At 40.0% G+C, this 27,163-nt stretch overlaps 1 protein-coding gene across 1 annotated transcript in view; it reads right to left on the reverse strand.

Annotated features, from left to right (window-relative positions):
• Positions 1–27,163, reverse strand: part of ABCB5 (ATP binding cassette subfamily B member 5) — a 145,940-nt gene that overhangs the window by 7,618 nt on the left and 111,159 nt on the right. The window contains 4 exon segments of the mRNA XM_055272486.2: positions 3,175–3,381; positions 5,562–5,759; positions 10,296–10,452; positions 21,500–21,640. Of these exon segments, the coding sequence (XP_055128461.1) occupies positions 3,175–3,381; positions 5,562–5,759; positions 10,296–10,452; positions 21,500–21,640 (703 nt within the window).

A 27,163-nucleotide genomic window follows, 5' to 3' on the forward strand; every position in this document is an offset into this window, starting at 1 on the left:
ATCTTGGCTCACTGCAACCTCCACCTCCCGGGTTCAAGTGATTCTCCTGCTTCAGCCTCCCAAGTAGCTGGGAATACAGGCATGTGCCACCATGCCCAGCTAATTTTTGTATTATTAGTAAAGACAGGGTTTCACCATGTTGGCCAGGCTGGTCTCGAACTCCTGACCATAGGTAATCCACCCTCCTTGGCCTCCCAAAGTGCTGAGATTACAGGTATGAGCCACCACACCCAGTCTAAAAAATTAATTCTATCTGAAGGAAGTACAACAAATTACAAGATTCATGTTCACTTTTCTTCCCTAAAAACCTAGGTGTGAGCTGTAACATGTTTCTAAGTGTCACTCTGAGTATACCAGTGCCATTATCCACAGTTGCAGTGGTTGCTTTGGACTGCCCTTCTGAAGGGAGGAGAAAGGGCACCTTTGTTCCCATCTCTGAAACCCTAGGACCACCATGGTTACGAACCCTTTCTGTCCCTTCAGGATAGCACAAAGAATCCAGGTTCAAATGCTGAGTTTCCATACAACTTTAAGAAAGTTATTGAACTTCTTTATCTGTAAAATGCGGTAGTTACAGCATCCTTGCTGTACTATGGTGGAAATTTAGCTCAGTTCTTGGTTCCCAGAAGGGCTGGGTAATGGGTGGCTGGTTTCCTCTCTTCCTTTTTCCCAGCCAACTGAGCATAAGAGGGTAGCCTTATTCTACCCAGGGTACTAACCGAAGGCATTTAGTAATATGCAGCGTTTCTAGGAATTATCTGATTTGATTTTTTTTAACGATTTTATTTTGGTATCAGGTTTCCTTATGGTTCTACATGTTTTTGGGGGAACAATGACATGAAGGTAAATTAAAGTTAAAATTTAAAACACTGAAAAATAAGCTACTCTTTTAGAAAAAATGTTAAAGGAAATAACATCTTAGTTTTCAAAGTCTGTTGTAAAAAGTTAGCACAATGGATTTTTGCAGCATATAGTTTTGAGTAAATGTGAGAACTGGTACAATAAAAAGAATAGAAGATAATAAACAATTTAAGAATAAAAGTTAGGCCGGGTGTGGTGGCTTATGCCTGTAATTCCAGAACTTTGGGAGGCCGAGGTGGGTGAAATTGCTTGAGCCCAGGAGCTTGAGTCCAGCCTAAGCAACATGATGAAACCCCATCTCTACGAAAAATACAAAAATTAGCCAGGCATGGTGGCATGTGCCTGTGATCCCACTCATTCGGGAGACTCAAGTGAGCCTGGGAGGTCGAGGCTGCAGTGAACCAAGAACACACCACTGCACTCCAGCCTGGGTGACAGAGTGAGACCTTGTCTCGAAGGAAAAAGAATAAAAGTTAAATGGTACAAATATCAATTGGGCAGCATTTCGCAATACATAAAACAAACTACTGAGATTATGCAGATAACAATCTGACCACAAATTAACAATGCAGTGAGTGTCATGGTTAAAAAGGGAGTTGCCATTAAAAGACATTCACAGTGTCACTATATTTATAAAAAATATGTGAATCCTTCCTATACCTTTAGTACTGCAAACCCTTACCAGAGTGAGGGAAATCCTGTTTCTACATGTAGGCACTATGTAGTATGGAGAAAAGCTGGTGAGGGAAGGAGTATAAAAGTTAGAGAGTGTGATGACTATTGGCCTTCACCAAAGAACAGGGCTCTAGATTATTAGTTGTTTGATATATTGGTTGTTAAACTTAACTATCTCCCTTTAAAGTGAGATAGAAACTTAGTTTATAAAAATCGCATGTACAAATTTGTCCCTACATGAAAATATCTCTACTTTTATTTCATTTTATTTATTTTATGTGTGTGTGTGTATGTGTGTTGCAAACACTCAGGTATTATAAACACTTAAAGTTACAATTATCCCTCTCTGTGCACTGTTTTTGGATTTGTATCAATACTTGCACTACCAAAGGCTTCTCTACAGTTAGCCAAGATTTTTGACTTTTCTGAGATTTTGTGCCAGTTGTCACAGCTAATACAGACATCAAGGTGATAAAAATGGCAGGCAAGGATCTTACAGTCTAATGGGGAAGGGAAACACTAAACAAACAACTAAGTGCTCAGGGTAATTTTCAGACTGATACATGCCCTGAAGACAAAGTGATAGGGGATAGGACTGGTGGGGACTTTTAAAAATAGGATGTTTAGGGAAAGCCTCTGCAAAGGTAACATTTGAAAGGGCTTGAAAGTTAAGGTGCTACTTGCCCGGCATGATGGCTCACGCCTGTAATCCCAGCACTTTGGGAGGCCAAGGCGGTGGATCACCTGAGGTCGGGAGTTCGAGACCAGCCTGTCCAACATGGAGAAACCCTTTCTCTACTAAAAATACAAAAAATTAGCTGGGCGTGGTGGCACATGCCTGTAATCCCAGCTACCTGGGAGACTGAGGCAGGAGAATTGCTTGAAGACGGGAGATGGAGCTGAGTGAGCCGAGATCGCACCATGGAACTCTAGCCTGGGCAACAAGAGTGAAACTCCGTCAAAAAAAAAAGAAAGTTAAGGCGGCTACTATGCCAAAAGCCAACCTAAAGGAGGTCTAGGCTGGAGAAACAGCAAATGCAAATGTCCTAAGGTCGGGAGCAAGTTGGCGTGTTCATGAGACAGGAGAGGCCAGCTCAGCTGCAGCAAAGTGACTGTGTGGTGAGGTTGTTGCTGGGAAAACAGTGGGGCCAGATTACAGAGGCTTCAGCAGCCCCTCCCCATGGGGTGTCTGGGCTTTATTCTAAGTGCACAGGGAGCCATGAGGAAGTTGTAAGCAGGGGAGGGATAGGATCTAATTTGTTTTTAAAAGATCCCTCTGATTGCTGTGAGGAAGAAAAATGATAAAGGAGCAAGACTGGAAGGCAGATGAAGAGGCTACCGCAGTGGGGGGGAGGTCATAGTGTGGACCAGTCACAGCGTAGACGGATGGAAGGCAAATAACAAAATGTGAAAGTTAATCCAGTGAATATTAATAAATTTTGGTCTTAGGAAAATAGTCACACGAAAATCTCAAACTTGGTTTTTCACATCTGACTTCATGTTTTACATCTAACTTTAGATTCTGGCAATAAATAAATTGTATGATCCAAGGAATACATAAAAACAACTGCATAGGCCCAGTAGCTACTTAGGCTTACTTGGCAGCTTTGTAATTCAAGATTTCAGAAATTTTCTTACCTCAGGGAGACCTTCAATAAAAGAATGGATATTTGCTGCATTTGCTGCTTCTTTGATCTCATCTAATGGCACCACGCGGCTGTTGTCACCACAGGCGATGTTTTCAGCGATGCTGCAGTTGAAGAGCACAGGCTCTTGGGAAACAATTGCTATTTGGGAACGGAGCCACTGTACATTCAATTCTTTTGCATCCACACCATCAAACAGCTGCCAAAAGCAGATTGGAGAATGGTGTGTTAAGATCACACAACTGTATCATGTTACAGTTCACTGTATTCAAGCACACACAAATCATAACAAGAAGGATAGGAATTCAAGCTATTTCAAAGGATAAGGTTACCCAAGGAAGGCTCATAAATCATATGTTGTATAGAAGCAAACAGCATGTAACTCACTACTGCCCCCTCCACTGTAACAGGACCTGACCTTCTGAAAGCCCAGTGAAAAGTAGGTGGAGATGAGAGAGTACTCCACGTGTAAAGCTGTGTCATCTTGCACACAGCCATGTTTATTCACCTAAATAGATAACAACACTCTAACAACACCATCTCATATTTGATAAGCATGCTCACTATGTGAGGGGGACTCTTCAGTACCAGGGAAATAGTGGTCAATAAGAGAAAGCTCTTTCCCTTTTGTAGCTTATATATATATATATATATATATATATTTTTTTTTTTTTAATTTTATTATTATTATACTTTAAGTTTTAGGGTACATGTGCACAACGTGCAGGTTTGTTACATATGTATACATGTGCCATGTTGGTGTGCTGCACCCATTAACTCATCATTTAGCGTTAGGTATATCTCCTAATGCTATCCCTCCCCCCTCCCCCCATGGATGTAGCTTATATTTTAGCAGAGAGGCATGCAATAAACACATGAACAAATAACTCAATAAACTCAGGAGAGGAAAGTACCCTGAAGACAGGGTAACAGGGTAGAGCGACTGAGGCAGTGGGGAGGGTATGGAGAGGCATGAGAAGGGGGTTGTACAAGAAGGCCTTAAGGAAAGGACGTTCAGACTAAGACATGAACAGTGGGAAGGAGCCTGCAAAGGGGACATTCTGGGCAGGGCAATAGCAAAATAAAGGTTCATAGGTATGTTTAAAGAACATGAGGAGACTTTGGGAGGCTGAGGTGGGCAGATCACTTGAGGTCAGGAGTTCAAGACCACCCTGGTTAATATGGTGAAACCCCGTTTCTACAAAAAATACAAAAATTAACTGGACATGGTGGTGCACCCCTGTAATCTCAGCTACTACTTGGGAAGCTGAGGCATGAGAATCACATGAACCCTAGAGGCGGGGTTTGCAGTGAGCCGAGATCGCGCCACTGTACTCCAGCCTGGGCCACACAGCGAGACTCTGTCTCAAAAAAACAAAACAAAACAAAAAATGCACAAAAGCCCCCCAAAAAACAGAAAAAGCATAGTGCATGATGACGTGGGGAGTGATATGAGAGGAGCTTGGAGTGGGAGGCAGGGGCCAGGGTATGAAGGACCTGATTGATGGCATAGACTCTGGTATATTCTAACTGTGGAAGGTTTAGAAGAGGGAGTGTGCTATATACTATGTGCGAATAGATGAGTGTCTGCTAGTTCAAGGGAGCCCTTTAGGACTCCCTTAAGTCCCTAAACTCTGTTTTGCAAGCACTCATTGAGAATCCGTAGGGCGAAAAGACAGTACGTTGCAGGAGAATGAGGACTAACGTGGCAGTCTGAGTTTTAGGAACTTTTTTGTAGGGGCAGGAGGCAGGACAGGAAGCTCTGTGTGGGTGTGCTGATGTGGTGGTGGGTGGTAGGGGGAGGACAAGGTAATGGAAAAGCCACAATATAAGGTATAGTAAGACAAGTGCCAGGTAAGAAAAACAATCGTTAGGTTCGAAGGATGGAGAGATTACATTATTTTAGATATTCGAGGCATGACTTCATGGAGCTGATTCCAATAAGCCTTAACCATGCATAAGGTTTTGACAGTTGGGAGGTGGGGATGAGTGGTGGGAAAGCAGAAGCCTGAACTAAGGAGGTGGAGGACAGTGTTTTCTCTTCTTAAACCAGAACAGAATATGGAGCCACAATGTGAACATTAGACCAGACCTCCAGCACCCACGTTCTAAAGTAATTCCATGGCTAAGATCAACATTTCTGCTGCCAGAATGGTTGAAGAATCTTTGGACCTTTGTGCTTCACTTCAAAGTCCTAACCATCATTTTTGTGATGGTTTGCTTGTCCTCTTAGTTAAGGGTTGACACAGAGATTTTTTTTTCTTTTTAACTTCTGTATTGTTTGCCCCACCCAAACCAGTGGGGATGCTTAAGCCCTGGTGAATGTTTAAGAATAGGACTGCTAACCCCCAGATTAGGTGTGTTTCAATTCAGTCTTACCACTTGTCCTTGCACGGGGTCATAAAATCTCTGCAGAAGTTGAAGAGAAGTGCTTTTCCCACAGCCGCTGCTCCCCACAAATGCTACTGTCTTTCCTCGCTCAATACTGAGGGATAAGCCGCGGAGGATGAAAACATCTGGGCGACATGGATAGAAGAAAGAGACTTCTCGAAACTCTAAATTCCTTTCACATGTGTCCTGTGAAAGGAAGTTGACAGAGTTGAGAAGAGTGACTTGGGAAGGTTGTAACACACTGTAGCATACTGGCTAAGTTCCTTTTGAAAATTGTGCATGTTTCCATAGCCCTTTTAATTTTTTTTTTTTTTTTTTTTTTTGTATTTTTAGTAGAGATGGGGTTTCACCGTGGTCCCGATCTCCTGACCTCGTGATCCACCCGCCTCGGCCTCCCAAAGTGCTGGGATTACAAGCGTGAGCCACCGCGCCCGGCCTCTAGCCCTTTTAATTTTAAACATGTATGCATCTCTGTAGAGCTGTTGACTGCAAGTGGGTTTCTGTCACTTTTGCTTAGATTTTTTTGTGTCTGTGTTTCTTGTTATCTTCACTACTGACTTCACTGAGTTTCTAAAAACCACTTGCTTCCTTCAGCTTTGCTGCACAGACAGTTCCATTCCACAGTTAGTTGTTTGACCAGCTTATCTGAGTAATACATTTTTCTTTTTAATTTGGTTTGTGCTTTACAAACCTTTATTGCTTAATTCAGAAGAGCTGGGGTTCTCATAAACTATATGTATAAGGGTTATTTTTGTAAACTGGGCCATGTTTTATAGTGAAGGTACAGTATGTTTTGAATTCTGATTTATCTTTTTTTTATTTTATTATTATGCTTTAAGTTTTAGGGTACATGTGCACAATGTGCAGGTTTGTTACATATGTATACATGTGCCATGTTGGTGTGCTGCACCCATTAACTCGTCATTTAGCATTAGGTATGTCTCCTAATGCTGTCCCTCCCCCCTCCCCCCACCCCACAACAGTCCCCAGAGTGTGATGTTCCCCTTCGTGTGTCCATGTGTTCTCATTGTTCAATTCCCACCTATGAGTGAGAACATGCAATGTTTGGTTTTTTGTCCTTGCTATAGTTTACCGAGAATGATGATTTCCAGTTTCATCCATGTCCCTACAAAGGACATGAACTGATTTATCTTTCTTATTTTATTTTATTTTATTTGAGACAGGGTCTAGCTCTGTCACCCAGGCTGGAAGGCAGTGGTGCAGTCTCAGCTCACTGCAACCTCCACTTCCCAGGCTCAAGCCATCCTCCCACCTCAGCCTCCTGAGTAGCTGGGACCACCAGCGTGTGCCACCACACCCAGGCAATTTTTTTTTTTTTTTTGAGATGGAGTCTCGCTCTGTCACCCAGGCTGGAGTGCAGTGGCGCAATCTCGCCTCCCGGGTTCACGCCATTCTCCTGCCTCAGCCTCTCTGAGTAGCTGGGACTACAGGCGCCCGCCACCATGCCTGGCTAATTTTTTTGTATTTTTAGTAGAGACGGGGTTTCACCGTGGTCTCGATCTCCTGACCTCGTGATCCGCCCGCCTCGGCCTCCCAAAGTGCTGGGATTACAAGCGTGAGCCACCGTGCCCGGCCTTTAATTTTTGTATTTTTAGTATTTTTGTATTTTTAGTAGAGATGGGGTTTCACTATGTTGCCCAGGCTGGTTCCAAACTCCTGGACTCAAGCAATCCACCCACCTCGGCCTCCCAAAATGCTGGGATTACAGGCATGAGCCATCACGCCCTGCCCTATCTTTATTTTCAATTAACCATTATTTGGCAGTGACAGTTGCCTAAACGTTTAGTTTTCTCTCTATGCATCAATCTCTTTACTGGTTAATGATTTCTAAACCAATACTCATCTACACCAGGATGTTTAAAAAAGACTTTCCAGAACTATCACTAAATGATTAACTTTCCCTTTATATGTTTGATTCATAAGATTTTAAGTTCTTTTGATCTTTGTGTTCGTCTCAATTGCATTTTAAGTCTTATTAATTTTTGTTGTTAGAGTAAACAACTAAGGAGTAGTGGATTTGTGTGTGTGTGTGCCTGTGTGTGTGGTGGTAGTGATGGCTGGATTTTAAAACACATCCTTACAGTCAGGTTTACTAGTCATGTTCAACCCATCCTGAGCCCATCGTATTATAGGTAAGAAGCAAGGGCAGGTAGGGGTGAGGAGTAAACAAAAAAAATTTGATGATATTATTTTCTTGTTAAAAGAATTCGATGTTAAGATGTGGTTAAGAGATCTAGAAATAGAAAAAAAATCTGGAAGGATATTTGCCAAAATTTAAAAGTAGTGTAGTAGTAGTTTATTTTAGCATAGTCAGTATTTTCCATTTGCCCCCTACAACCTATGAATATTATTTGTATAAAAAGTTTCTTTTTGTTTTATTTTTTAAATTTTTTTTGGTGTACTTCCCTCTCTGCATTTGTATAAAAAAGGTCTTAAAAAACCAGAATACTGCAGAAACATGAAGAATTCAATTATTTTTGTGTATGCTCTTGTGTGTATTTTGTATAATAACTCATAGAGGTATTCTAGAAAACCTCTAAATTTAATACGTTTAAAATTTAAAAATTTATTCTTACTATTTTTAATTCTATTTAATATGAAAAACTCCAAACGTATAAAAATAGAGAGAAAAATATAATAAATGGCCCACATTCCTATCACCCAGCTTCGATTTCAATACTTGCCAATTTTGTTTGACCAGATTTTAATTTTTTTTTTTTTTGTTTTGAGATGGAGTCTCGCTCTGCCACCCAGGCTGGAGTACAGTGGTGTGATCTCGGCTGACTGCAATCTCCGCCTCCCAGGTTCAAGCGATTCTCCTGCCTCAGCCTCCCAAGTAGCTGGGACTATAGGCACTTGCCACCACACCCTAATTTTTGTATTTTTAATAGAGATGGGGTTTTGCCATGTTAACCAGGCTGAACTTGAACTCCTGACCTTAGGTGATCCACCTGCCTCAGCCTCCCAAAGTCCTGGGATTACAGGTGTAAGCCACCACGCCCTGCCCAGATTTTGATTTTTAAAAGCGTAGAGTGATATTCAGAAACATTTACATACTAAATAAAATAAAGATTAAATTCATTAATTTTATAGCCTTTATAAGAAATACTTCCATAGTCTATGCCATGCCTATGGTTCTGTAAGGACATAGATCAGTGAGATAATCAATTCCTCTATTATAATCTGCAGAAAGAAATAAGAGTAGCAATACTGTTATATACATAAATCTTAAAATTAAAAAAATAGCTTCTTACATCCTTTACTTTCCAAAATACAAGAACAAAATCTTATTTTGACTGTGATGTATCTCTGAAGCATTCTATTTTGAGAATTTCCAGATAGTCTTATTTCTGTCACTAACAGGCATTCTTCTTAATCATTGTGTAGCTCTAGTAATGCTGTATTATTTTAAGCTGTCATACATATAAATTTACTATGAAAATTCTAGAGGGAAATAATTATAAATTAAAAACATTTAAGTATATACCTAATGGACTATTTTTATTTTAAAAATTAAAATGTCCAGAAAGGTCCTAAAATTGAATATATATTTAATGTATAAGACTATTATTTATTTTTTATTTATTTATTTATTTTTGAGACCAAGTCTTGCTCTGTCGCCCAAGCTGGAGTGCAATGGCGCGATCTCGGCTCACTGCAACCTCCGCCTCCTGGGTTCAAGCGATTCTCCTGTCTTGCCTTCCCGAGTAGCTGGAACTACAGGCGCATGCCACCACACCCGGCTGATTTTTTTTATTTTTTTATTTTTAGTAGAGACGGGGTTTCATCATGTTAGCCAGGATGGTCTCGATCTCCTGACCTCGTGATCCGCCTGCCTCGGCCTCCCAAAGTGCTGGGATTACAGGCGTGAGCCACCGCGCCAGGCTGTATAAGACTATTATTGAGAGATTTATTTTGAAATTATACACCCTACCTATTATTTCTCTTTTAATATTCACAGTCTTTTAGAGTTTGAGGCTAAATTTGTTTGTGTGCATCAATTTAATAGGTATACTTTCCTTTTCTTCCCCCTTTATGTTCGTAAATATATTTCCCATGAAAAATAGTGTCTGAAGCAGCAGAATATTATTTACTTTGCATATATTATCAGAGAAAAAGAAAACAAATAAACCTTAATATGAATCTCATCCAAGATCAAAACTTTTGTTTCTAAATGGAATTCAGTATAAGAATCAACCTTTTTTTCAAGAACATTCTCATAGCATCAGGCATATAAATTAAAAGCATATATTTTAAAATATGAAATATAAATTTTAGTAGTAGAGGTAAAAATTTGATTAAGACAAGACCCCTTTTCCCCATTTGCAGCCATAAAATTATTTTATACAAACTTTTAACTCTTTATGTTACTATGACATTATCTTTTGCAGAGTTTTCCAAAGAAAGCCTTCATTTAATAAGTGGACATTTATTTTTTATTTTTATTTTTTCATTTATATTACATTTTATTTTTTCAACTTTTATTTTAGATCCAGGGGTACATGTGCAGGTTTATTATCTGGGTATATCGCATAATGCTGAGGTTTGGGGTATGAATGATCTTGTCACGCAGGTACTGAGTATAGCACCCAATAGTTAGTTTTTCAGCCCTTGCCCCCTCTCTCCCTCCCATCTTTAGTGGCCCTCAGTTCCTACTGTTGCCATCTTTATTTGGACATTTAAGATCACAGTTGTGCTTACTGGCTTTTTCCCTTCTTGACTGCGGCTGTCTATATTTGGTTTCTTTTCCAACAAGGCAAACAGACGTGCAGCCCCCGATTTGGCTTTGGAATATTCAGGAGCCAAAACGAGTGTTTCTCCGATGGCCATAGCTCCATATGCAATTGCAGTAAAAACTCTATCAAAAGATAAAGCATTTTAATCTTAGGTCCATCGATCCATTGTAAAGCAGTAGAACTCTAAAAGTAAAGAAAAAAGCAGGCACAGGAATAGAATCGTTTGATGTAGACGGCACCCCTAATGCTGAACACCAACAAGTTATCTCTTTAAAAAATTTCTACCATGTAGTAATCATTCCTTGCTCTGTACACCAAAATGACCTTTGGAGTTTAGGTAATCTTAAAAATGTCTCTTCCAATTAGAGCCACAGATCAAAGGTCCCAACTAGTGAATATAAAACTTCTTAGCCATCTTGATATGAGGCTTGCTTGCTTGGAGATTTGACAGAGAATTCAACTGACAATAGGAAGAATGAATCTCCAGTAGTGAGATCTGAATTTGCACAGTAGATATGATTTTTTATTTGTTTGTTTTGCATATAATGTAGTTAGGACAGATAACTGAAGGTAAATGACTGGTTATCTGTCTGATATGCTACATGATTTAGAGAGCAAATCATGGGGATCATATTTTCCTCAGGTTCCCAAAGCAAAATCTGACTAAAAAGACTGAGAGAAGAACCTTGATCTTTTAGGTTATCGATTATGATCTCAGTTTCAAAACATGTTAATTATAAAATGGTAAGTATGCAGATGATGTTTGGAAGCACACAGAATATTTACTCGATTGTGGCACAGGACCTGACCATGGTTAAATATTTTCCTCTCATTTTCAATTTCATTTTCGATATGAAAGTACTGTACTAGAAGGCAAAACAATGCATCTTAGTAACAAAGCTAATGGCACAATCAGGCTAAAACTGGACCAGTGTCGCTGGCAATATTTAAACATTAGGCAGTAAAAGGTCATCACAGAACCCTGTTGCTTGTTTGCAGTGCTGGATAACAGCAAAGTAAACACGTCCGGGCTCCTTGTGAATTTATCCTTCAATGGGGCCTACCAAAGGGTAGATGTTGATGCTGATGCAACTCTTCAGTGACCTAGACCTCAGATCCTGAATCTTGTTGGCTTTACAAAGATCAAATACAGTATAAAATATAAAAACAAAAATAACACTAAAATAATTGTTACTTAGTTCTGTGATGTCAAGGCATTTTTAGTACTGATATTTACAGAAAGTGTTTAAAGCTCAAAATGCCACTTGAATTATTTGATACCCAGCTATAAACATCAGAAATGGTTACTGAGTTTAGGTAACCCAATCAGAAGGTTTTGTTTTTTTTTTAAATGTGTTTTTAATGCAAGGAAAAATCAGACTGAGTCAGACTTGAGCCTCAATCTGATTCAAGAATCAGCAGGTGAGCTGGGAAGATAATTGGATTATGGAGACCTGGTTTCTAGTCCCACAGGGATAGAGCCTTCTGTGAATCAACAACTGAGAAAATAGCTTCTTCCCATGATTTGAGGTATGCTAAAATCTCTACCTGTCCTAACATTCCCACTATAAAAGTAATGGTAAGCATTAGACATAAATGTCTAGAGGCAGACGTCCTTGTTAGATCCCTCTGAAAATGGAAATATTAATGAGAAAGGGAGAAGGGCCTTCAACTCAGAACTTGTGTTTGTGGGAGGTAAATGACCCAAAGGATGGATAATGGAGCAGGAAGAAAGGGTTCAGTTAGAGAAGGGAGAGTACGAGCAAAAGCCCTGATACCATCTTTAATGCGTGAGTGCTGAGAGAAACATAAGTGGGATGGGGGCTGATGCTGATGAGGGTTATGTTGAAGATCCTGGAGGGGAAGTGTGGACTTTGAGGTAATGGATTATCTGGGGTTGAGTCAGGGACGCTAATCTTCTTCATCTTTTTTTTTTTTTTTTTTTTTTTTGAGACGGAGTCTTGCTTTGTCATTCAGACTGGAGTGCAGTGGCATGATGTCAGCTCACTGCAACCTCTGCCTCCTGGGTTCAAGCAATTCTCCTGCCTCCACCTCCTGTAGCTGGGATTACAGGCATGCACCACCATGCCTAGCTAATTTTTGTGTTGGCCAGGCTGATCTCGAACTCCTGACCTCGTGATCCGCGTGCCTCGGCCTCCCAAAGTGCTGGGATTACAGGCATGAGGCACTGGGCCTGGCCCAGGGTCAGTAATCTTCTTTACGCTTTTTCTCCAGGTGGATTCTGTATAAAAGTAGGCCAAGGCCCACACATGGAAAAAAGTGGTCTGCTACAGAATTTGTCCTTACCTAATCAGACCCAATTAGCTAGGGTGAGCTAAACTGAAATTCAGTTCCACTCAACAAGTATTTATTGTAGAACAACCTGTGCTATACCTCTGTAACATAGTTAAACCAGATCCTTCAAATCTGGTTTAAACTCCTGGAGGCATTTGAACTGAACGCCTAACTGGGAGAAATGTACAGGCCAACATCTCATGCCACTGTTGGTCTTGAGGAGTTTCACCCATTTGGGATATATAAAGAGGAATAATTTGGTATAATGACAAATATTTTAAAGTCACTAACAGGGGCTGGGTGCGGTGGTTCACGCCTGTAATTCGAGCACTTTGGGAGGCTGAGGTGGGTGGATCACGAGGTCAGGAGTTCGAGACCAGCCTGGCCAACGTGGTGGAACTCCATCTCTACTAAAAATACAAAAATTAGCTGGGTGTATTGGCACACACCTGTAATCCTAGCAACTCACGAGGCTGAGGCAGGAGAATTGCTTGAACCCAGGAGGGAGGTGGAGGTTGCAGTGAGCCGAGATCACGCCACTACACTCAAGTCTGGTGACAGAGTGAGACTCCATCTCAAGAAAAACAGCAACAACAACAACAACAACAACAAAAAAGCTCTCACACTTCTGTAGCAATAGATTAGCACGGCAGGTCAAATCAGAACTTTCCAAGTCCTTACTCAGTAAGTTTCTTTCTTTGATGAGAAGGCAGAGTATCTTTCCCCATAGAGGTGGTCATTAAAATTATTCCCATGCTCATCTGTATATCATCCATATACAACCCAGAGACTTCTTACCACCCTAAATCCTTTTCTCAACAGATAGGAGAGAGAAAATAAGCAACTAACATTTATTTGGTTCTTTGGATCTTATAGAATGTTTTCATATACAAGATACCATCTAATCACCTAGGAGATAAGTAGAATGGAAACTTATCAGTCAATGAATGAGGAGACTCTGGCTCAGAAAAATTATGCAATTTGCCCAGAAGCACATGAAACTGCAGGGTTGGAACGTGAGCTGCCTTCCTCTCTGTGTTTTCCCCTACATGGTCTTCCTTGCAGTGGAAAGCTGGCTGGAATGGTCTTTTCCTACATGTTGGAGTTTGTTACCACTTGTTTTCCACTTTAGAATCTTCACAAGGCCCTAGATATCAACTGTCCTTTGATTCCTCTCCTTTAGGTCCCTTCAGTGGTTGATTTAGCCTTCTTATCTTGTCCTTGTCTGTCTCTTCCGGATAATCTCTGGGGAGGAGCCAGGCAAGAGCTAGGTGGCTGCCGTGGCAGCCAGCATGGAAATACATCTTTCCTGTTTTCTTTGTTTTGTGTAACCAGTGTTGCTTTCCTAAACACAACAATGACACTCACAGTTCTTCCCTGGCTGCCCAGCCTCCTAGGGCAAAGATGATGGTGCAGGCCTAGCTCACTTCTGTCCATCCTTTATTATTTTAAGGTATCGACCAACTGTTAATACTCATTGAAAACCCATCTGTGTTGCTCTTTTAGCCAATAACCACATTATTGTTGGAAATACAATGTGGTTTCTTGTCAAGAACTGCATTTGGATTTTAACAGAACTAGGAAACACACTCATAAACTGCCTGGTTATGCTTCTCAGGCAGTTTTCAAAGCTGTGGCTTTTATTATTACTGTATTGAAGGCTGCCATGTCTTGATTCTTTCTTATCTATATGCTCTGCTTAGCTTCTTGATAATATGGATAGAAAATACGGAAGAAACTCACAGAGATAGAGAAAGCTTTGCAGTGGGGAAAGGAAGGCTACAGAAACCTCTCCTGATTAGAAATGTTCTTGGTCTGTATTGCAAAAGTCAAGTTAGCTGGAAACCAGCCTAAAGGGACTAACACAAAGAGACAGGATAAAATAAACTTATTTTGTACTTCTAAATCTGCACATTTATAGTGAAATAACAAATAGAATGTGTTGCCAGGACTAACAAAGGGAGAGGTGAGTGTTTTACTACACATGTGTGCATGAGAACCTAAACGAGATTTTCTAAACGCCCCTATGCCTTGTCTGTAAGGTGGCAGAATGAAAATGTTATCGCCTTATTTTAAATGCTCATTTCAGATAAACTTCTACGATAATAGAGATAGAGACAGCTTCTACCATAAGACATGCATGTTATCTTTTTTTTTCTTTTAGAGGCTTTTTCCTCTAAAAAGCCTTACTGACTAATATTATGAGCACATTAAAGAATTCTGCTGTTAAACTCGCTTTGTGTATCTCCCTTTCTGAGACACAATGTCATTTTTGAAAGAGACACAGATAACCCAACTTTGTAGCTATAAATTATGCTTTGGAGTAATCTGGAATGTTTGATAAAATGAAGATTCCTGCCCCATACTAGATCTACAAATCAGATTTTGCAGGATGAGATCTAGGTATCTACAGTTTTAACCAGCTCCTAGATTGGTGAGTTGGAAAACCATTAGTTTAGAGAATGGCGCAAAGTGCCTTTTACCTAAGAAGAATTCTAGCAGGAGGGAGTTTTCTTTGTAAATTTCTTTGGTTTTTAGCTAGTCAATGAGATTGAAAGCTGTCTGTCATCCTAGATTCTGGAAGGTACAGAGTCTTCTAGGCCAGGTATAATTTAGTGTGTCTAAAGGGACCTTGTGACACATTCATGGTAGTTGGGGCCACATTTGGTCTCTAGGACCAAATCCTCTTTGGTGTTGAAGACAAATCTCATCTATTGACATTATGCATAGTGCTATGTTGCTCTTTTGGCCAATAACCACATTTAATACTGGAGGAGAATCCCTAGAGAATCTCTCATTTGTCCATACTCCAAAAGTATGGGTACCCTTTTTCTGTCTGTATTCTGACTGAATGGAACTCAAAAAGTGAGGCTGGGTGTGGTGGCTTACACCTGTAATCCTAGCACTTTGGGAGGCTAAGGGAGGTGGATCACTCGAAGTCCGGAGTTTGAGACCAGCCTGGCCAACATGGTGAAATCCGATCTCCACCAAAACATACAAAAATTAGCCGGGTGTGGTGACATGTGCCTGCAGTCCTAACTACTCAGGAGGCTGAGGTGGGAGAATTGCTTGAACCCAGGAAACGGAGGTTGTGGTGAGCTGAGATCGTGCCACTGCACTCCAACATGGGTGACACAGCGAGACTCCAACTCAAAAAAAAAATAAAAAAGAAAAGAAAAGAAAAGAAAAGTGATACCAGTGGCTCTAGCTCAGATAGCTCTCTATTTCTTCCTTCTCTTGGGGCACTGGGAAATACCAAGGTCGTACTATTCTTTAATTGTTACTCTTATGTTAATGGTCCTTCATATGTTCTGATAGTTAAAATGCTTATGTATCTAGAAGAGACGCCCTTTTAATGAATTTTATTAAAAGAAATTCAGGAAGCATGGTAGGCCGGCTCAGGGAAGAATTTTTTTTTTTTTTTTTTTGAGACGGAGTCTCGCTCTGTCGTCCAGGCTGGAGTGCAGTGGCGCAATCTCGGCTCACTGCAAGCTCCACCTCCCAGGTTCACGCCATTCTCCTGCCTCAGCCTCCCAAGTAGCTGGGACTACAGGCACCCGCTACCACGCCCGGCTAATTTTTTGTATTTTTTTTTAGTAGAGACGGGGTTTCACCGTGTTAGCCAGGATGGTCTCGATCTCCTGACCTCGTGATCCACCCGCCTTGGCCTCCCAAAGTGCTGGGATTACAGGCGTGAGCCACTGCGCCCGGCTGGGACTTTTCATTCTCATATTTTAGGGCTATAAAATAACACTAAGCAAGTCACCTGTTCCATTTATATGTGAGGAATCAGCCCAACTTTGAATATTCAAATGTTTGAAAAACTAAGCAAGAATTATTTAAAAAATAATTTCACAGAAATATTCTATGCATGTTTGGCCACAGAATTTATATAATAATAATATATGTTGAGTAAACCAAACCTCTGGAATCTGGAACCATGAACTTGAATCTGTGCTCTGCTACTTACTGATTATGTAACTTTGAGCAAGTTAGATAATCTCTTTGAGTCTTAATTGTTCTCATCTGTAAAATGGGAACCATAGTATTTCACAGGGTAGTTTAAAGCATTAAACAGAAAATATATGGCAAATACTTAAAACTGAGTAAAGATTCAATCAAGGTTTGCCGTTATAGCAATTTTCGTAAGTAACAGAATGGTTGGCAGTCTTGGAAAACCCCTTAAAGGAAACATCCTGACTGGTGTCATTCGCAGGCATGAAAGTGACTGGCATGATTTTGAGGTTGTATCATTCTTCGACTGAGAAATTGTTTGCTTAGCTTTAATCTAAACAAATCTCAGTAGGTACAAGCAAATTCTCAATTCCACACATCATGTTTTGTATCAATGGTTGCCCTCGATTTAGATCCAGTCCTCCTGCCAAAGCACCTGGTATTAGACATATGGGTGTAGAAAAGAAGAAAATTAGAAAAATTTGTGAAAAACAGACTCCTGTTTTCAAAGTGTGAAGGTGACTCCGAAGGCACATTTCCAGAAATGACTGGACTGCCTAATTATGTACCATTCCAAATCTCCCCCTTAATTTTGATTCAGTCATTCATTCAATAAATATTTATTGTGTGTCTATTATGTGCCACCCACTTGTTTTTGGCTTTTGGGAAACATCAGTGAACAAGATAGGTTACAACTCATGCTCAGTCTATGCACTCATAAATATGGAAACCCAAAATATAATTTCATAGAATCATAAGTGTTGTAAACAAAATATGGTGATGGGAAAGAGAGTGATGAGGAGGGAGGGTTAGGGGAACTACTTTGGACCATCAGTGAAAGTCCCTCTGAGGAGTGGATTTAGCAGGGGAAGCCTGAGTGGTAAGAAAAAGGTAGCTTAGTAAAGCCCTGGGGAATGACCAGTCCAGGCAGAGAATAGCAAGTGCGAAGACCCTGCAATGGGGAGGTCCAGGGACAGACATGGCAAGTGTGGGGCTGATGAGTAGTTAACATGGGAGATAGAGGTGGATGAAATTGGAAAGAAACGCAGCAGCCCCATCATGAAGGTCTTTCAGGTCATGGTAAGGACTTTGGCTTTATTCAAATTTCAGTGGGAAGATCTAGATCTTGCAGAGTTTTAATAAACTGATGCTATTAGATTTGTGCATTAAATGATCAGTCTGGCTGCAGTGTGGAGAATGGATTATAGGGAAGCAAGAGTGGGCACAAGGACATTGGTGAGGTTGTTGCAGTGGTCCAGTCAAGACAGGGAGGGGCTTGGATTAGGGTGAAGAGGATGAGAAGAATTTTGGAATTAGAGTCATGAGGAATCAGTGATTTATGTGGTGGACAACAGCAAGAGAAGCAACAGGGACGACTCCAACATTTTTGGGCTGAGCAACTGTGTGGATGGTGGTTGGTGTTATTAGTTAAGATGGGAAGGTCTTGGGGAAGATAACCTTTGGAGAGAAAAACCTTAAATTCTGTTTTGAACACATTGAGATATTAGTCATCCAAGTGGAGGTGTCTCATAAGTAATTGGATAAGGGTCTTGTGCTCAGGGCAGGGTCAGAGTTGGAAATATACAGAAGGACGTTATCAGGACACAGGTGGTATTTAAAACTGACAGATTGGATGAGATCACTAATGAAAGTGTAATAGATGAAAGGTCTGAGGGCTCTAAAGCCCTCCAACACACAGAGGCCTGGCTGAAAAACAGGATCCAGTAAACTCTCTCTCTCTCTCTATAAAAATATTTATATATATGGGGCAAAATATGCCTCCTTGTCATTCATTTCTTAGGAAATTTGTGAGACATTATGAAACTCTCAGTGTGGAGATGGCTTCCTAAAGTATGACTGTAAATCAGTGAGGATGAATTATTCGCTAAGCAAATAACCCAGAAGAAACACATATAAATGAGTGTTTCCTATATATATATAAATATATATAAATATTTATGTAAATATAAATTTATATAAATATTTATATAAATAAATATAAATATAAATAAATATATATATATATTTTTTTCCTGAGTTGGAGTCTTGCTCTGTTGCCCAGGCTGGAGTGCAGTGGTGTGATCTTGGCTCACTGCGACCTCCACCTCTGGGGTTGAAGCAATTCTTCTCCCTCAGCCTCCCAAGTAGATGGGATTACAGGCGCCCACCACCATGCCCAGCTAATTTTTGTATTTTTTAGTAGAGATGGGGTTTCACCATGTTGACCAGGCTAGTCTTGAACTCCTGACCTCGTGATCCACCCACCTCAGCCTCCCAAAGTGTTGGGACTACAGGCACGAGCCACCATGCCTGGCCTTCTTATATTTTTTTATAGGTGTGATTACAAAGCAAAGAAAGAGTAGTGACAGAGAAATTGATGAGAAGAGATGAAAATTCTTCTGTGAGAATTTGGAAAATCATCAAACATCGTACATTAGTATGAATATGTTTAATTGGCTTGCTTTCTACTAATACTCAAAACTAGTTATACAGAAGGAATAGGGCCCTGGGGATTGAAGAAGGCTGCAGAAAGTTTAGAGCAACATGAGGAAAACATGTTTTGAGTTTCAAACTATTGGCTTGCAAACAAACTTTTGGATTACAACCAACTTTCAAGCTTGGGAGTGCCTGGATTATATTAGAACAAAGGAAAAACTGGCTAACGGGGGCTGGTGAGCTGAATTATTTATGTGATTTCAGATTTTGTTTCTTGTTAATCTACCTAAGTAATTAGTCTTATGTAATCAGAATGAAACCGAAGCCTAAATATAATTGTGGTTTATAAGTTCACACAGGCAATAGTGCACACTATTTTAGAGGCTAGGAGAACATAGGAAAGGGAACTTGCAATTTCTGTTGAAATTTTATTTTAATTTTTTTGAGGCAGAGTCTCACTCTGTCATCCAGGCTAGAGTGCAGTGATGTGATCTTGGCTCGTTGCAACCTCTGCCTCCTTGGGTCAAGTGATTCTCATGCCTCAGCCTCCCAAGTAGCTGGGATTACAGGCAGGCACTGCCATACACGGCTAATTTTTGTATTTTGACTACAGACAGCGTTTCACAGGGTTGCCCGGGCTGGTCTCAAATTCCTGACCTTTGCCAGTCCTCCTGCCTTGGACTCCCAAAGTGCTGGGATTACAGGCATGAGCCACCACATCCAGCCCTTCTGCTGAAATTTTAAATACAGATATTCCATTTCCATATTCCATTTTATAAGGAAATCTGCTTCCAGGAAACTTCTAAGTGGCTTTGGTGTCAGGTAAGATTTAGGAATACTGGGTTGGTGAACTCTGGACTGTTTTCTTATCAGTGCCTAACAAAGAAACTTCCTGGGACTTCACTTAATGCTTAATAAATAAATAAATTTTCATATGAATAGAAACTAAAAATTATTCCAAGTTATTCTGAAATTACTCAGGTTTAAATGACTTTTGGCCATTTCCTCAAATTGAACCAATCCTGAAAATACAAATATGCCAACAATAAAGATATTCAAAGTAATGTCCTGAGACTTGGGAAACAAAACCCAAAGAGAAGCGCCCAGTGTGTTCTGCCAAGTGACAGCATCCTTGGAACAGGTGTAATCTCCCAATTCATTATTGTGAAGAGGCTGGTACTTGCATGGATGTGCATTTTTTGGTGGGCTTGTTAAAAATAACATAATGTTACTTTTTTGAGTCAAGTATTGTATGGTTTTCTCTAGTTCTAAATGCTTAGCAATGATGTTTATGATAGATTAGCAATATTTCTAATATTTTAGGCTCTCAGCTCAGAATTAATACTCAAAATTAATTTTTCTAATTTAGCAGTTGCATTAGATGTTCCGGTAAAACAAATAAATTCATAATTATGTGACCAGAACTTCAAAGTAGGAGCTCCAACCTAATGCTCTGGGAAGAAGCAGCCTCACTGGGACACCACGTTCAATTCCAAATGTGACATTTTTGAAGGGAAACACCCATTTATATGTGTTTCTTCTGGATTATTTGCTTAGCGAATAATTCATCCTCACTGATTTACAGTCATACTTTAGGAAGCCATCTCCACACTGAGAGTTTCATAATGTCTCACAAATTTCCTAAGAACTGAATGACAAGAAGGCATATTTTGCCCCTACATTCCCATGTTCCAGTAAACTGCAGCAGAGAGCAATTCATCTGGGAATTTAATTCAGATTTTATGCCTTATATCAGTATCAGTATTTCACCAGTTGTGCTGTACTTCTTATAGAGACTAAATAACAAAAACACTTAGCTTGATTTAATCATTTCACAGTGTTAACATATATCAGAACATCCCATTGTACCCCATAAATATATATGTACAATTATTGTCTGTCAATTAAAAATAAAATTCATCCCAATTACCCTGATTTGATCATTAAACATCATATGAATATATCAAAATATCACGTGTACCCCTAAAATATGTGTAACTATTATATATCAATACAAAATTAAAAAACATATGTATATTTTTAAAAATTCCAACTTAAAAAAAATTTAAGCATCCCTTTTCCACATATGTGATTTAAATGGTAATTCACTATAAACTAGACATCTTTTTGGTAAATAAGTACATGACCCCCTTACAAGGTCTATATATTTGCACAACTTATTTATTTATTTAGAGACAGAGTCTCACTTTGTTGCCCAGGCTGGAGTGCAGTGGCGTGATCTCAGCTCACTGCAGCCTCCATTTCCTGGGTTCAATTGATTCTCCTGCCTCAGCCTCCCGAGTAGCTGGGATTACAGGTGCCTGCCACCACACCCAGCTAATTTTTGTATTTTTAGTAGAGATGGGGTTTTATTATGTTGGTCAGGCTGGTCTCAAACTCCTGACCTCAGGTGATCCACCCGCCTCCCAAAGTGTTGGAATCACAGGTGTGAGCCACTACGTCCGGACTATTTCCACGACTTACATGAACATGCCCTCTGAGGTCATTCGTTCAGCTTGAATTAAATAGGCTCCAAATCGAAACCCTGCTGCATAGGCAAAATATATAAAGGCATGGCTGAATGCATAACAGCTTCCAATAATCTGTGCTTTCTTCGAGGTATTTCTGGAATGTACAAAAGTTACCAAATAATGAGGCATGAATTATAGCAAGGTCAATTTAATAAATGTAGAGTAATAAATAGAGAGGATTTTGAAATATTATAATTTAGTGGAAAGGCATTTTTCTTTTCTTTTTTTTTTTTTAAAGTCACTTTTGTCCACAATCTATTTCAGTTAGATGGAATCAAATTTCTTTTTTTATTATTATACTTTAGGGTTTTAGGGTACATGTGCACAATGTGCAGGTTTGTTACATATGTATCCATGTGCCATGTTGATTTCCTGCACCCATTAACTGGTCATTTAGCATTAGGTGTATCTCCTAATGCTGTCCCTCCCCCGTCCCCCCACCCCACAACAGTCCCCGGAGTGTGATGTTCCCCTTCCTGTGTCCATGAGTTCTCATTGTTCAATTCCCACCTGTGAGTGAGAACATGCGGTATTTGGTTTTTTGTCCTTGCGACAGTTTACTGAGAATGATGTTTTCCAGTTTCATCCATGTCCCTACAAAGGACACGAACTCATCGTTTTTTATGGCCGCATAGTATTTCATGGTGTATATGTGCCACATTTTCTTAATCCAGTCTATCATTGTTGGACATTTGGGTTGGTTCCAACTCTTTGCTATTGTGAATAGTGCCGCAATAAACATACGTGTGCATGTGTCTTTATAGCAGCATGATTTATAGTCCTTTGGGTATATACCCAGTAATGGGATGGCTGGGTCAAATGGTATTTCTAGTTCGAGGTCCCTGAGGAATTGCCACACTGACTTCCACAATGGTTGAACTAGTTTACAGTCCCACCAACAGTGTAAAAGTGTTCCTATTTCTCCACATCCTCTCCAGCACCTGTTGTTTCCTGATTTTTTAATGATGGCCATTCTAACTGGTGTGAGATGGTATCTCACTGTGGTTTTGATTTGCATTTCTCTGATGGCCAGTGATGATGAGCATTTCTTCATGTGTTTTTTGGCTGCATAAATGTCTTCTTTTGAGAAGTGTCTGTTCATGTCCTTTGCCCACTTTTTGATGGGGTTGTTTGTTTTTTTCTTGTAAATTTGTTTGAGTTCATTGTAGATTCTGGATATTAGCCCTTTGTCAGATGAGTAGGTTGCAAAAATTTTCTCCCATTCTGTAGGTTGCCTGTTCACTCTGATGATAGTTTCTTTTGCTGTGCAGAAGCTCTTTAGTTTAATGAGATCCCATTTGTCGATTTTGGCTTTTGTTGCCATTGCTTTTGGTGTTTTAGACATGAAGTCCTTGCCCACGCCTACGTCCTGAATGGTATTGCCTAGGTTTTCTTGTAGGATTTTAATGGTTTTAGGTCTAACATATAGGTCTTTAATCCATCTTGAATTAATTTTTGTAAAAGGTGTAAGGAAGGGATCCAGTTGCAGCTTTCTACATATGGCTAGCCAGTTTTCCCAGCACCATTTATTAAATAGGGAATCCTTTCCCCATTTCTTGTTTTTGTCAGGTTTGTCAAAGATCAGATAGTTGTAGCTATGCGGCATCATTTCTGAGGGCTCTGTTCTGTTCCATTGATCTATGTCTCTGTTGTGGTACTAGTACCATGCTGTTTTGGTTACTGTAGCCTTGTAGTATAGTTTGAAGTCAGGTAGCGTGATGCCTCCAGCTTTGTTCTTTTGGCTTAGGATTGACTTGGCGATGCGGGCTCTTTTTTGGTTCCATATGAACTTTAAAGTAGTTTTTTCCAATTCTGTGAAGAAAGTCATTGGTAGCTTGATGGGGATGGCATTGAATCTCTAAATTACCTTGGGCAGTATGGCCATTTTCACGATATTGATTCTTCCAACCCATGAGCATGGAATGTTCTTCTATTTGTTTGTATCCTCTTTTATTTCATTGAGCAGTGGTTTGTAGTTCTCCTTGAAGAGGTCCTTCACATCCCTTGTAAGTTGGATTCCTAGGTATTTTATTCTCTTTGAAGCAATTGTGAATGGGAGTTCACTCATGATTTGGCTCTCTGTTTGTCTGTTATTGGTGTACAAGAATGCTTGTGATTTTTGTACATTAATTTTGTATCCTGAGACTTTGCTGAAGTTGCTAATCAGCTTAAGGAGATTTTGGGCTGAGACAATGGGGTTTTCTAGATATACAATCACGTCATCTGCAAACAGGGACAATTTGACTTCCTCTTTTCCTAATTGAATACCCTTTATTTCCTTCTCCTGCCTGATTGCCCTGGCCAGAACTTCCAGCACTATGTTGAATAGGAGTGCTGAGAGAGGGCATCCCTGTCTTGTGCCAGTTTTCAGAGGGAATGCTTCCAGTTTTTGCCCATTCAGTATGATATTGGCTGTGGGTTTATCGTAGATAGCTCTTATTATTTTGAGATACGTCCCATCAATACCTAATTTATTGAGAGTTTTTAGCATGAAGGGTTGTTGAATTTTGTCAAAGGCCTTTTCTGCATCTATTGAGATAATCATGTGGTTTTTGTCTTTGGTTCTGTTTATATGCTGGATTACATTTATTGATTTGCGTATGTTGAACCAGCCTTGCATCCCAGGGATGAAGCCCACTTGATCATGGTGGATAAGCTTTTTGATGTGCTGCTGGATTCGGTTTGCCAGTATTTTATTGAGGATTTTTGCATCAATGTTCATCAAGGATATTGGTCTGAAATTCTCTTTTTTGGTTATGTCTCTGCCAGGTTTTGGTATCAGGACGATGCTGGCTTCATAAAATGTGTTAGGGAGGATTCCATCTTTTTCTATTGATTGGAATAGTTTCAGAAGGAATGGTACCAGTTCCTCCTTGTACCTCTGGTAGAATTCAGCTGTGAATCCATCAGGTCCTGGAATCTTTTTGGTTGGTAAGCTATTGATTATTGCCACAATTTCAGAGCCTGTTATTGGTCTATTCAGAGATTCAACTTCTTCCTGGTTTAGTCTTGGGAGGGTGTATTTGTCGGGGAATTTATCCATTTCTTCTAGATTTTCTAGTTTATTTGCATAGAGGTGTTTGTAGTATTCTCTGATGGTAGATTGTATTTCTGTGGGATCGGTGGTGATATCCCCTTTTTCGTTTTTTATTGCATCTATTTGATTCTTCTCTCTTTTCTTCTTTATTAGTCTTGCTAGCGGTCCATCAATTTTGTTGATCTTTTCAAAAATCCAGCTCCTGGATTCATTAATTTTTTGAAGGGTTTTTTGTGTCTCTATTTCCTTCAGTTCTGCTCTGATTTTAGTTATTTCTAGCCTTCTGCTAGCTTTTGAATGTTTTAATTGTGATGTTAGGGTGTCAATTTTGGATCTTTCCTGCTTTCTCTTGTGGGCATTTAGTGCTATAAATTTCCCTCTACACACTGCTTTGAATGTGTCCCAGAGATTCTGGTATGTTGTGTCTTTGTTCTCGTTGGTTTCAAAGAACATCTTTATTTCTGCCTTCATTTCATTATGTACCCAATAGTCATTCAGGAGCAGGTTGTTCAGTTTCCATGTAGTTGAGCGGTTTTGAGTGAGTTTCTTAATCCTGAGTTCTAGTTTGATTGCACTGTGGTCTGAGAGACAGTTTGTTATAATTTCTGTTCTTTTACATTTGCTGAGGAGAGCTTTACTTCCAACTATGTGGTCAATTTTGGAATAGGTGTGGTGTGGTGCTGAAAAAAATGTATATTCTGTTGATTTGGGGTGGAGATTTCTGTAGATGTCTATTAGGTCCACTTTATGTAGAGCTGAGTTCAATTCCTGGATATCCTTGTTAACTTTCTGTCTCGTTGATCTGTCTAATGCTGACAGTGGTGTGTTAAAATCTCCCATTATTATTGTGAGGGAGTTTAAGTCCCTTTGTAGGTCACTTAGGACTTGCTTTATGAATCTGGGTGCTCCTGTGTTGGGTGCATATATATTTAGGATAGTTAGCTCTTCTTGTTGAATTGATCCCTTTACCATTATGTAATGGCCTTCTTTGTCTCTTTTGATCTTTGTTGGTTTAAAGTCTATTTTATCAGAGACTAGGATTGCAACCCCTGCCTTTTTTTGATTTCCAGTTGCTTGATAGATCTTCCTCCATCCCTTTATTTTGAGTCTATGTGTGTCTCTGCACGTGAGATGGGTTTCCTGAATACAGCACACTGATGGGTCCTGACTCCTTATCCAGTTTGCCAGTCTGTGTCTTTTGATTGGAGCATTTAGCCCATTTACATTTAACGTTAATATTGTTATGTGTGAATCTGATCCTGTCATTATGATGTTAGTTGGTTATTTTGCTCGTTAGTTGCTATAGTTTCTTCCTAGCCTCGATGGTCTTTACAATTTGGCATGTTTTTGCAGTGGCTGGTACCGGTTGTTCCTTTCCATGTTTAGTGCTTCCTTCAGGAGCTCTTTTAGGGCAGGCCTGGTGGTGACAAAATCACTCAGCATTTGCTTGTCTGTAAAGTATTTTATTTCTCCTTCACTTATGAAGCTTAGTTGGCGGGATAGGAAATTCTGGGTTGAAAATTCTTTTCTTTAAGAATGTTGAATATCAGCCCCCACTCTCTTCTGGCTTGTAGAGTTTCTGCTGAGAGATCAGCTGTTAGTCTGATGGGCTTCCCTTTGTGGGTAACCCGACCTTTCTCTCTGGCTGCCCTTAACATTTTTTCCTTCATTTCAACTTTGGTGAATCTGACAATTATGTGTCTTGGAGTTGCCCTTCTCGAGGAGTATCTTTGTGGCGTTCTCTGTATTTCCTGAATCTGAATGCTGGCCTGCCTTGCTAGATTGGGGAAGTTCTCCTGGATAATATCTTGCAGAGTGTTTTCCAACTTGGTTCCATTCTCCCCATCATTTTCAGGTACACCAATCAGACGTAGGTTTGGTCTGTTCACATAGTCTCAAATTTCTTGGAGGCTTTGTTCATTTCTTTTTATTCTTTTTTCTCTAAACTTCCCTTCTCTCTTCATTTCATTCATTTCATCTTCCATCAGCGATACCCTTTCTTCCAGTTGATCGCATCTGCTACTGAGGCTTCTGCAATCTTCACGTAGTTCTCGAAACTTGGCTTTCAGCTCCATCAGCTCCTTTAAGCCCTTCTCTCCATTGGTTATTCTAGTTATCCATTCTTCTAATTTTTTTTCAAAGTTTTTAACTTCTTTGCTATTGTTTTGAATTTCCTCTCGTAGCTCAGAGTAGTTTGATCGTCTGAAGCCTTCTTCTCTCAACTCATCAAAGTCATCCTCCATCCAGCTTTGTTCCATTGCTGGTGAGGAACTGCGTTCCTTTGGAGGAGGAGAGGTGCTCTGTTTTTTAGAGTTTCCAGTTTTTTTGGTCTGTTTTTTCCCCATCTTTGTGGTTTTGTCTACTTTTTGTCTTTGATGATGGTGATGTACAGATGGGTTTTTGGTGTGGATGTCCTTTCTGTTTGTTAGTTTTCCTTCTACCAGACAGGACCCTCAGCTGCAGGTCTGTTGGAGTTTACTAGAGGTCCACTCCAGACCCTGTTTGGCTGGGTGTCAGTAGCAGTGGCTGCAGAACAGCGGATTTTCGTGAGACCACAAATTCAGCTGTCTGATAGTTCCT

The sequence above is a fragment of the Symphalangus syndactylus genome, chromosome 3 (genome assembly GCF_028878055.3).
Source record: "Symphalangus syndactylus isolate Jambi chromosome 3, NHGRI_mSymSyn1-v2.1_pri, whole genome shotgun sequence".
Lineage (NCBI taxonomy): Eukaryota > Metazoa > Chordata > Mammalia > Primates > Hylobatidae > Symphalangus > Symphalangus syndactylus.